This window comes from Naegleria fowleri (assembly GCF_008403515.1).
Source record: "Naegleria fowleri strain ATCC 30894 chromosome Unknown tig16, whole genome shotgun sequence".
Lineage (NCBI taxonomy): Eukaryota > Heterolobosea > Eutetramitea > Acrasida > Naegleriidae > Naegleria > Naegleria fowleri.
Genome location: NW_025407948.1, coordinates 836,173 through 848,211, shown reverse-complemented (window position 1 = coordinate 848,211; position 12,039 = coordinate 836,173). Strand labels below are relative to the sequence as shown.

General features: G+C 37.3%; 6 protein-coding genes across 6 annotated transcripts; all 6 read left to right on the top strand.

The window, feature by feature from the left end:
* Positions 1-148: 148 nt before the first annotated feature.
* On the top strand, positions 149-1,507 carry FDP41_013024 (uncharacterized protein; the record flags this gene model as incomplete). The annotated part of the gene is made up of 1 exon (XM_044703609.1): positions 149-1,507. The coding sequence occupies one exon, from the start codon at positions 149-151 to the stop codon at positions 1,505-1,507; it is 1,359 nt and encodes a 452-aa protein (XP_044565949.1).
* A 299-nt stretch (positions 1,508-1,806) lies between these two features.
* Positions 1,807-4,128, top strand: FDP41_013023 (uncharacterized protein; the record flags this gene model as incomplete). Its single annotated transcript, XM_044703608.1, has 1 exon — positions 1,807-4,128. One exon carries the CDS (start codon positions 1,807-1,809, stop codon positions 4,126-4,128), a length of 2,322 nt encoding a protein of 773 aa, XP_044565948.1.
* A 219-nt stretch (positions 4,129-4,347) lies between these two features.
* FDP41_013022 (uncharacterized protein) lies at positions 4,348-5,297 on the top strand (the record flags this gene model as incomplete). Its single annotated transcript, XM_044703607.1, has 4 exons — positions 4,348-4,671; positions 4,887-5,034; positions 5,130-5,137; positions 5,202-5,297. 4 exons carry the CDS (start codon positions 4,348-4,350, stop codon positions 5,295-5,297), a joined length of 576 nt encoding a protein of 191 aa, XP_044565947.1.
* Positions 5,298-5,621: 324 nt separating this feature from the next.
* On the top strand, positions 5,622-7,991 carry FDP41_013021 (uncharacterized protein; the record flags this gene model as incomplete). The annotated part of the gene is made up of 1 exon (XM_044703606.1): positions 5,622-7,991. One exon carries the CDS (start codon positions 5,622-5,624, stop codon positions 7,989-7,991), a length of 2,370 nt encoding a protein of 789 aa, XP_044565946.1.
* Positions 7,992-8,234: 243 nt separating this feature from the next.
* Positions 8,235-10,925, top strand: FDP41_013020 (uncharacterized protein; the record flags this gene model as incomplete). The annotated part of the gene is made up of 4 exons (XM_044703605.1): positions 8,235-9,684; positions 9,729-9,766; positions 9,854-9,951; positions 10,088-10,925. 4 exons carry the CDS (start codon positions 8,235-8,237, stop codon positions 10,923-10,925), a joined length of 2,424 nt encoding a protein of 807 aa, XP_044565945.1.
* Positions 10,926-11,396: 471 nt separating this feature from the next.
* Positions 11,397-11,780, top strand: FDP41_013019 (uncharacterized protein; the record flags this gene model as incomplete). The annotated part of the gene is made up of 1 exon (XM_044703603.1): positions 11,397-11,780. One exon carries the CDS (start codon positions 11,397-11,399, stop codon positions 11,778-11,780), a length of 384 nt encoding a protein of 127 aa, XP_044565944.1.
* Positions 11,781-12,039: the final 259 nt, after the last annotated feature.

The window sequence follows — 12,039 nt, the reverse complement described above, 5'->3', positions numbered from 1 at the left end:
CTTGCGTAAGCCTACCGTGAAGACACATTTAAATCTTTGAAAAACACAACTTCACTGATTGATCACCATCATCATCATCTCTCTGGAGTTCATTTCTAACTTTGAAATTTCAAAGATGAGTTGCATTTCTCCTTCTTTTTCAAAAAAAATGTTTGATTCAGATTGTTTGCTGTCAATTTTCAAGTTTCTAGATTTCTCTCATGTTCCGAAAATTAGTCTCGTTTGCACTCATTGGAATGAAATTGCTAGGAGCAATGCTTTGTGGGAATGGTATTTTCACCTGTTGAGTAATAATAAGAAAGGAAAAACAAGTATTGAAACCACTGTGTTGGAAAAGGATGATTTATTTTGGAGAAATATGATCCGAGATCATTTCTCAAAGTACAGATTGAGAACGACTCACAAGATCAATAGCCTTGGTTTCTTTGATTTTAGTAATCAAATGCATTTTATGAAACAATCAATGGTTCATCCGTTTTTGAATCAATTTGCAAAATTTCTATTTGGCAGAATTCGAGTGGAGAATATTTATTGTACTGACAATAATGGAACACTGCAAACCTATTCCAAAGATAATGATATTATTCATCTTGAGGATCGAATTTTTGACATTCTTCAGGTAAAAATCAAAATGAAGATTAGTGGACTCGATGAATGTATTATTGCTCGAACAAAATATCCCTATGATGCCGGTTTTGGATTATTCGGACATCCTTACACTCCTGGAGCGTTTATTTATATTTCTACTGAAACTCATGATTTCATGAACGAAAAATTGCAAAAACCACCTTCGGAAAACATTCGTCATATTCCACTTTCTGACTTGAACGTTTTACAAAATTGCTTTCTTTATGTTTTTCATGGAAGAAATGTGTCACCAACACTGATAGGAGAGCAGTATCTCGAAGACACTGTGTTATCGAAATGTGTTCCAACATTAACTCAATTTAATCTATGCCCGAGATCTGTGATTCCCCTTTTTTGTTATATTGTGTCATGTGTGTGTGGAATAATAGATGGTTGTTCTTGCTATCAAAAGAAAGAATTTACACATGGCTATCCATGTATTTCGAACAATATATTCATGCATTATGAAAGGTATGCGAGATATAGTGAACGTGTGCGATCTCGAATTCCAATTATGAGGAATTATATTTTATCAAATCCACGCCATATAGATGTCAATGTTTGCAACACTATTAATCAAATGATTGCAGGTAAAAGAAGAATAGTTACCAGTAAGCTTAATCGCAAAGAAAGACTTGAATATTGGAAATGTTTACAAGGGAAGGCATTGACTTCAAAACAAAAACAGATTTATTTCCAAAATTTATTCGAGCATGATCATGACACTACGTCAACCGTCGATGATGTTTCTGGAGAAGTAATTGAGAAGGAAATTCTCTCTTTCCAAAAAGCCCTTGAACTTCTCAACAATCAACAGTATATTATTGATTGTTGTTTGAGATACAAATCAAGCAAATTCAAGAGTGTAGAAGGCGAATGAAATATTGTTAACATTTAAATAATTAACATTATTAATTTAATGTTGATACCTTTAACATTTCCAAAAAGCACAAACTCCAAATATAGAAGTACCCTAAAAAAGCTTTCCTTCTCCGTTCCAATATAGCGCCAACAAAGAGAGTATTAGGTAAGAGGTTTAACAAGAGATAGTTTCAAGCCAGCGAAGTCACGTCAGCGGTAAGATCCTTCTTCTGAAACTCATAAAAATTGCAAACTTCTTTTCCCAGTCACATGCGGCTGTAACAATCAACACAAAAAACCATTCCATCTACTTTTAATATGAATGAAAACAGCACCATATCAGCTATACAACAGCACAGTCACGTCCTTTCCGACAATGAAAACTCTCCTTCAAAACCATTATGGATGAACCGAAACAAAATTGTAATTGTTTGCGTCACAATCACTGTTTGGATCGGGTTCGTTCTTTTACTCTTTCTGAATACCACCTCACACACAGAAGACGTCTCGGTTTTAAAACCATTGGAACCCAACTCGCCGACCATTCTTTCATCCAGCATGTTGCTAGACAAAGATCCAAAAACGGTCATTTACAATTTTGAAAGCATTGAAAAGTTAAGAAATGCGAGAACCTTAGACGAAATGAAACAAATGTTCAACACGCTCGACAATATCAATCCCAATAATGTATCGAATGCATATTCCACCTTTTTATCTGTTTCCACACATCCCCGAAAAGCATTCGAATACACGATTGGAGTGCTGACACTCTTCCAGAGTCTTGTTGAAAATTCCAAATCTTCCATTCCGTTTGTTTTGGTGGTTGTTCCTCCACGCATCGACGAAGGGAAAGGTCTCTCCGAGCAAGAGGTTGTTCAAAAAACAGTTCAAGTAATTACTGGTCTTTTGCAGTCCATTCATCCACAGGACCTTCCTCGATTTAGAATATATATTGCCTCTTACATTACGAATCCTACCGAAGGAAAACATATGGCTTCGAATAATGTGGAGGATCGTTATATTGACACGTTTAACAAACTTCATATGTGGAAGTTGGATGCATTTCATTTCCAAAAAATTGTGTATTTCGATGCCGATGTCGTCGTGTTGAAACCTCAAATCGAACACTTATTCTCGTGTGGTTACTTTTGTGCAGTGAGTGATTTGTGCGTTCCAGAGTACTTTAATGGAGGTCTCATGGTTCTGAAACCAAGTTCTGATCGATTCAAGGACATGATTGACAAGTTGAAAGATCCATCCTTCCAGAGCTATGACGGAGGAGAACAAGGTTTCATTAATCGATATTTTGAATTTAACCGTCATAGTCGTGCATGGCCATTAAGGGAGGCGGCATTAGGGTCGAATGAAGAATTTCATAAGGAAGTAGTGTCTCGAACGTCTAAGGATGGAGCTCAACTTGCAGATGCCATATACCGTTTACCATTTCATTTCAATGGACAGATTCAACTTGCTTTCCTTTCAAAAGAAGCATGGGAAAAGAAGTATGGAAATGCATTTGTGGCCATTCACATGACCATTCCTGTCAAACCATGGACCTATTATGCATTTCCTGTTTTGGATCCATCCTACCTGTGGTATCCATACTTTGTGAAAACTTTGATCTATCGAGTGGTGCCATGGAATTTGGTCATTTTCAACTCGATCATGTCCCTTCTTTGTGTTCTCACCATTTCAATCACTCTTTGGTTATTGAGAAGGAACAGCACAACATCGTGTCGATCACGTTTCGCAACATTACTTTTCAGATGCATCTTTTCAAAACCATTTGAAAACATGATTGAATATCATCTTGAGAATCACATCCTCCCAAAGAAGCTCCATCAACGAACGAATCCAAGTATTGGTCAATTGTCACGTTCACCAAATATTCTCACTCAGTGCTGGTATTGGATCTTCCTTACTTGGTCTCCTTTTGTGGTAGCTCTCCTTCCCTTACTGTTCATCATTTACTTGTACATGGAGGTGATTTATACTCACAATTATGACCCTCATTCAATATGGGCCATGCAATTGTGGTCAGTCATTGCATGCTGTGTCTTTTCATTGAGTGTGTTTTCCTTATGGTTGTCTCAACTCACCACAAAGGTTCTTTCTCAGCTCTCTCTGAAGGAATCCATCCAAACACGACAAGATGATGAAATCATGCATTCAAAAGGTCATGTCCTCCATCATGACGACTCGTATCTCTTTAAGGAAAATGAAGTTTTGAAAATTTCATCATTTCGGCTGAAAAAGCAAGTGCAGCACTATCTTCAAGAGCTCCTAATGTTCTATGTGGTGATGATTCCGGGTTACTTTTCCATCATTGTGGTTCATATTCTGACGTTGGGAGAATTTGCTTTTCATATCATCTATCTCACAATGTATGGCTTGTGGATGGGATGGATTTCCATTTGGAAGATTCTAAAGCCTCTCTCTCATCATGTGATGGTGTTTTCGTATGCCGTGTGGTGTTTGAAGAGAAGAAATTTGAAGAGAATGGATTCAATCGTGATGGACCAAATCCCAATCCGAGAGGAATCTTTGAAGGAACAACAGACGGTTCAGAATGATTATATGGAAGATGACTTGTTTGAAAAGAGTCCTCCCCACATGACCGCTCGTCAATCGGAGCCTTAAGAGAGAGCTTCTTCTTTTAACCCAAAGAATCATAATTTCAATCAGATGATTCATGAAAGAGCGATCGAGTTCTCATATTAAGCAGAAAACTCTTCTTCTGAGTCATATCAGAGCATATATATGCCATCAGAATGTATTTCGTACATGTATCATGTTTTTTGTCCTCCGCAAATCCAATTTTCCAAACTTGAACTACAAGGTTTTTCATTCTTATTAAAAATGTCTTCATCATCAACCGCTAACAGTTCCGATACGGTCAAGAGAGGTTCTCTATTCTCTAGAATCTTCTCCGTTTCTGATCAATTTGTAAATTATTATTATTATCATCAGAGCCCAACCAATCAGATGATTCATTTTGTGTTTGTTCCAGTGATTGCCTTGTCATTGATCATGTTGTGTTTCAAGGTTGATTTGCAACATGTTGATACGGTGAGATGGCTGATTGTGGATGTTTTAAAATTGAGTTCGGAATGGTGTAATTTAGCGGTTTTGGTTTCTGCTGTGTTGATGGTCTATTATTTGATTTTGGATCGAATTGCTGGAGTAAGTTTTCGAAAATCAAAACTCGGTCAATTTCATAAATCAATCAATTGATTCGCAACGTTGTGACAATTGCAATAATGTTGATGATCAATCACAATACCGCTACTTTTTCAACAATGACGTGATTGGTGGTAATGCTGTCACACACGACATTAATAATCATGTCCCACTATTTTCTGCTCTTTTAACCTTTAAAACCCATTTGACGAACACAGTTTTTATTGTCATTGGAATTTTTTGGAATGGTTGTTCTTTCCCATTATTTTCATTTGAGATGGATTCATTCACCTTCCACGTACTATTGGTTTGCTGTAATTATTCAAGTTATTGGATGGGCAACTCAATTCTATGGACATTATTTGGGTATGTTGATGTTTTGTTTCTCAAAGGTTAAGGTACATCACAAACCATGATATCAATTCCATGTGATTGATTGTCATATTGAACCTCCACAACAGAGGGAAAGGTAAGTGTGACATCCAATACCAGCTAAAATGCATTCATTTAACACCACGACTCCAAAACAACAGAGACCTGCACTTATAGATAACGTTTTCCAAATTTTCATCGCTCCACTATTCGTGTTGTTCGAATTGCTTTTTTGTTGGGTCTTCGTTTGGATTTGAAAGAATTGGCAGAAAAAAAATTGAAGGAAAAGAATCTAGCTGTTGCATCAGCATACTCAAAGAAGGGAAAAGTTGAGAAATAAACAACAAAAATATTACTCGAGTGCCGGGAATTGAACCCGGGTCGCCAGAGTGACAGTCTGGAATGCTACCACTATACCACACCCGATTCACATATATGAAATGATGAATAAATAATAAATTTAATTAGATGTTGAAGTTTCTTGACAACCTGCATCTCCAGAAAACTCAGAATGAAAAGTAAAACGAAAGCAATGCTTGAAAGAAACGAGAAAATGTCATGATGAAAAAAGAAAACAAAAAATGCCAAGGAAGAAAACACCAAAGAAGAAGAAAGCGAAGACCACTCCTTTAGAAAGAAAGAATGATGATGATGAAGTACCATCATCGAAAATCATCAGCGAAGAGGAGTCAATTCCTTCAGCAACATCATCAACGACAAACCAACCAACCACATCAACCTCTAAATCCGATGATCAACAACTTTCTGATGACTCCGATAATGACATCAATTCATCCTCCTCCAACAACAACATCATCAACAGGCAACAACAAGAGCGTTCATCTGATTCTACCACATTAACGCCCACCATGGATAGTATAACAAACAATATCAAGCCTCATCAAGCAACAACAAACGACCAAGAGGAAATACTCGATTTCCCCGTTAAAAAACTAAATGGCAGAAAATCCAACAACAACGTTCCATTCGAAACGGAAGAAGGTCGCGACGAGAAAACTAATAAGCTTGCACCAGAACAAAATTCATCAGAACCCGCCAACTCTGACCCCATGATGGACTTGAGTGGCGATGATACACAACCATCAAGGAAATCATCAAAAAAGACTTCCAACACACCGAAAAAGTCTATTACCAGATCCAGTACTCCAGTTGCAAGCAACAACAAGAGAAAACGACAATCATCGGCCCAGTCATCATCCGATGAGGAAGCCGATGATGACAATAGAATCACGAACCGTGAGTTGAGTGATGATGGTGATGATGATGAAGACCCAGAAACAACAGCCAATGCAGAAGCAGTGCCCAAAACTCCAACACGTTCTCAGCAACGCAGTCGAAAAGGTGGTAATAACACGCCTTCTGTGGCTAGCACTCCCCAGACACCTTCATCTTCTACATTGTCGAGGCCTCGAAAACTCGATGTTTCGAAAAAGTTGCTAGTGCTCCGACCAGAAGATCTGATTTCATTGAATAAGTTACGTACAAAAATTTCACAAGCCGTGAAAGAAAGCAAATCGATGCCTGTCAACAAATCAAGCCCTAAGAAACAAGATTCTGACATTTCCCGATTATCAGTTACGGTCAACTCATTATCTGAGGCAGATTTACAATTACTTGCCGATGAGAAACAACGTACCGGTACTGTGACACTGATCGACAGCACACATACTAGCCGGAAATATCGAGATTTTAACGAGCTCGAGGAACTAGAGGATAAGGGAGCAGATTTGACAAATGTTCCTGTCCCAAATTTCACAGTTGCTAAAGATACAACCGCTAGAAAGGGATTTCGAAGAACTCATCACTATATGAAATATACCAACACTGAGAATTACGACCATGAAACATTAATGTTAAATCCAACACCAAATTTACACGCAGAGTTTGACACCTATTGCCATCGTAAAATTGATATTTCTCTTGAGTACAACATGGAGAGTGACGACGAAAAGTGGCTTAATGAATATAACACAGGGCGTAGGAATCCACTATCAAAAAAGGATTTTGAATGCATAATTGCACTTATGAATAGAGCTTGTAAGAATGGAAAAATATCATGGTTTTCTACGGCTTCCATTATTGATTTAAGCCGATTTTTTAATGTAAAATTACAAGAGCATGATATAGTAGCTGTGAAAAAGTTGTGGGAATCTCGTTACAACAATGTTGATAGAAAGAAAAAAGAACACGAGACGAGAATCGAGAACGAGATTAGACTTGTAAATTTATATGATCTCAAAGAGAAATTTCTCAAGTTAAAAGCTGCTATTAAGTCTGAGCAAGATTATGCATCAAAACAAAAAGATTTGGTGGAGAAACAAATGAAACAGATGAATAAGAATGATTTTGACGTGTCATCTTCAATACCAAAATTTGCACAGAAATTTAACACATTACGGAAAAAAGATCAACATGACCTTAAATTAGAGGCCATTCAACAACTTAAAGAACAAGAAGAAGAAATTTATAAGGAAGTGAAATATTTGGATGAACCAGAAATTGAAATGTACAATAGAGAAAATGAGGAAGACCTTTCTCCATCGTTGATAGCTTCTCAAAAACCCAACAACAAGCCCCAACCATCCACCACCAATGGCCCTCTCCAACACGAACCAGAGAGCACCACTAATTCTTCTGAAAACAATCTTCAAGGGACAACAGGCGACCAACAATCTACAAGCGTCACCACACGACGAAGAACGAGAAAACGAAAGGACACCTCCACACCTGGCAGCAATTCTGAAGAAACGAACACACCAGAGTCACCACAGTCACCGTCATTGGTACCGGTTAAACCTTATACCTTTTCACGCCTTAGTTCAAGAAAAAAAGAAGCAGACAGGATCTTCAAGTTCAGACAATTCTCCCTCTTCCCCTTCATCCTCCAAACACCAATAATTGAATCATTAATTTATAATACTTTCTGCTAGGAAAATTACTAGGTTGTTTTGTTCTCTGTGATTACACCAATTATGGAAATAAAACTAGAGAAATTCACAGAGAACAAGACCCAAAATTCAGAAATTTCGATCCGGAGATTACGACGATTCCACACAGTAATTACCTCTGGAAAATGATGTTTTGTAAACTTCTGTGGGTTTTTTTCTCCGAGAATTCTTTTGATTGGTCAGTTCCAAAGGGACTGGTAATCTCCAAGTGAAGGGAAAGAAAAAATGTCGTTTTCATCGTTTCCAACACACACGAATCCTCTCCAAGAGGTGACAGATAATGATCTCATACCTCGTCATCACAATGTAATTATTCATCATCATCATCAACATCCAGAAGATCACGAAAATGTTGATCATCACAACAGGAGGAACATGAATCACCAAGAAGAAGAAGATCCCTCTTCTTCCATGACCATGATCACTTCCGAATCCATGAATGACTTTGATGAACACTCCCACATGATGATGACCAGTCAATCAAAGAAACACAACACTCCCTCTCCGATCGTTACAAAATTTCCTCGAGAACAAGTTGCCTTCAGTCATCTTGATGATCAGTCTCACCACCATCTTCATCACGATCCGAATGAACAAATTGGATCAACGGAAGAACCATCATCCATTGAAAAACCACAACATCACCAATCCTCATCAACTTCTTCACCAGAACAACACCAAAAACACATCCGTCAAGCTTGGGGTTCTCGAATTTCATTCATTCTGGCATCGTTGGGAGCTGCTATTGGTTTTGGATCATTTGTTCGGTTTCCCTACCTCGCTTATAAGAATGGTGGTGGAGCCTTCTTAATTCCATATACCATTAGTTTAGTTGCTCTTGGAATACCGTTATTAATTCTTGAATTGAGTGCTGGACAAATGTTGAGAAGGGCAGCCATCAAAGCCAATGGACTACTCCATGATCGAGCGAGAGGCATTGGTATTGCTGCTGTGATTTTTGGAGGATTTGTAATTTGTTCCTATTATAGTGTATTAATCTCTTGGATTTTTGTCTACTTTTATCATATGTGGTCGTGGACATTGCCTTGGAAAGACCAAGCTGAAAAGTATTTCTTTGAGACTATTATTCGAAAGAGTCCAAGTGACACCATCGTTACTGAAATGAATGTTCCAATCTTGATTTCATTACTCATTGTGTGGATACTTGTTTATTTTGGAGTTTGGAAAGGAACAAATAGTACAGGAGTGATTACCTATGTGACAGTTCCATTGCCTATCATTCTACTCTTGATCATGCTTATTACAAGCTTCTTTTTGGAGGGTTCCTTCTCAGGCATGTGGTACTTTATTAAACCAGACTTTACAAAATTATTGAATGTGGAGATTTGGCTCTCTGCAGCTGGTCAGATATTCTTTTCGTTGAGCTTGGCGAGTGGAACCATGATTGCTCTTTCATCTTACAACGATCCAAAACAGAACATTGTCAAAGATGCTTGGATTATTGGAGTTTCTACTTATTTATTTAGTATTTTCGCAGGTTTTTGCATGTTTGCAATTCTCGGATACATGGCTCATACGAAGGGTCTTGGTGTCGATGAGGTTGTACAAGGAGGATTGGCTTTAGCATTTGTGGTTGTGCCAGAGTCCATATCTCTCATGCCTGTACCTCATTTGTTCTGTATTTTGTTTTTAGTGGCCATGCTCACCTTATCGAGTAAGTATCATAGAACATTTTGTTTCACACAACCAATTCTTTAGTTGATTCATGTTTTGGTATGATTGAAGGTGTCAATGGTGTAAGTATGAATTTATTGGATCAAATATGTAATGTTGAATCAATGAATTCTTGATAATAATTACAATAATAATTGTGCCGATAATAGACCATTCATGATGCATTTCCAAATCTCAAGATTCATTGGATTTCTCTGGGAACATGTCTCTTCGGGTTTATTACCGGAATTCCATATTGTTTGGACAAGTAAGTTTTTGATTTAACAAATTCAAAGCATGACGATTTAAAACAATTTTTCCAAACGGTATAACATTGACAATATGATTCAAACATTGTTGACATCCACTCTTAAAATTCAACAATTAATGTTCATTCATTACAGTGGATATTACTTGATGGACATTGTCGATCATTACATTAGTGATTTTTGTCTAGTATTCACAGCCATTGCACAATGTGTGTTAATTGGATATTTCATTTCAAACGAAAGCTTGTGGAGTAAGGTGAAACGGCAATGGAAAGCTTCTGCTTATTCCTCCATTGAAGAAACGTCGGTCGATTCTCCTGGAGGATACGGTACTATCAATGAACATCCAATTTCTACACCAACCTTGGATCCTTTGGATGCATCTTCCATTCGTAGCGAACGAAATCGACGATTGAAAAACAAATTGAAAAAATATTGGAATATATTTTCCACCATTCTCTTTCACAGTGTGGACGAATATCGACTGAAAATTAAGGCCATTTGTAACTTTGGACCACACAGGGAATGGAGTATTTTAATTAAGTTTGTGAATCCTGTCATTTTATTGATATTATTTAGTATTCAACTTGTTAAGGAATTTATTACACCATACTCGACAAAGCCACATGGATCGAAGGAATTTGATTGGCTCAGCTTGACTATTGGGCTTTTCATTATTGTACCTTATTTTTCTATTATCATCTTCTTTGCAATTTTCCCAAAATTAGCCAAACAAAAGTCAGAAATAGATGGAAATACATGGCAGCTAGAGCTTGAGAGACACGAGAAGGAAGATGCTCAGAAGAAACAACAGAGCAGCCAGAGAGATGAAGCAGTTCAGTCCATTCAACCAACAACGACTCAACAAACACCAAAGGAAGAAAATTTAGATGGATTGAATGGAAATTCGACGGCCTCACTGCCACAACATGAACGTTTCGAAGATGTGGAATTGTCATCAACTAGGTTGTAGTTAATGATCTCTAGATTTGTAAATGTTCATTAATTTATTTTAAGCAAGCTTTTAAATTTTACTAGTACTTGTTAATAGTGTTCGGCTTTGTCTTGTTGAGTCCGTGTCTGTCGTTCAGTAGGTATATTTTGAATATCACAAATAGCTCTCAAATTGAATAGTTCAACCATTTTCAAAAGTGGCCACTTTTGGGTCTTTGAATGAAAAGGTCAATTCAATGAATTTACCCAAAAGCATCAATCACGTACTTGATGATAAATACTTCTACTAAATGAGAGCCAGAGAGAGATGAGCATTCAAAAAGAACCTCATGAATATTAATTGTTCATTTTAAACACTTTCCGAAATTGTGAAATTACTTTATTTAATGCCCACCTTATGGTACTTTAACCACTCTGTTCACAGGCCTCTCTTCGCTTTCCCTCAAAAAAAAAAACAACCATTTCTTGATCTTGTACAGTCAACACCTTGATGCATCACCAACCTCACGGAAGACTCTATTCCTCTCGAATTACCAACAACACGGACACTCCTACCAGTGTCACTGCCTTCTATCGAAGTGAAGATGGATCCTACGAAGAGGAAATTACTCACTTTCTGCCACGTTTCAAATCTCATACCTTTGGACCCAAACTTCACGGTAATGAGAAATTGAGAATTGCTCGTTTGGATATTTCTGACTCGAATAAGAGAACCAAACAATTCTTGGAACCATTCGTGGCACAAGATAAGGAAAAGATTGATTTTAATTTACATGTTCCATTTGATGATCTTGTATTGAGTCAAGCAGAAGGAGGCTATCGTACACACGTGGATGAGCATCCCTTGCCACACAAGTCTAAAACTGGAGTGTAAAATATATGGTTTACTTTCGTGGTAAGAACTCTATTAAGAAATTGGAACGAAGGTTTGGACCATCTTCTTCTTCTCTTCTACAACACGAATGAAATAAATCTTTACATGTTGTTTCATTTCAATGAAATTTCAATATTATCAAATATTAAAATCGTAAAAAATTGTTCCACCTCTGAAAATATTTTATCATTTCGTTTTGAAAAAAAACCCAAAAAAAGGTTCTGATTTTTTAAAAAGGAAAAAATGATGGAGGCCAAGA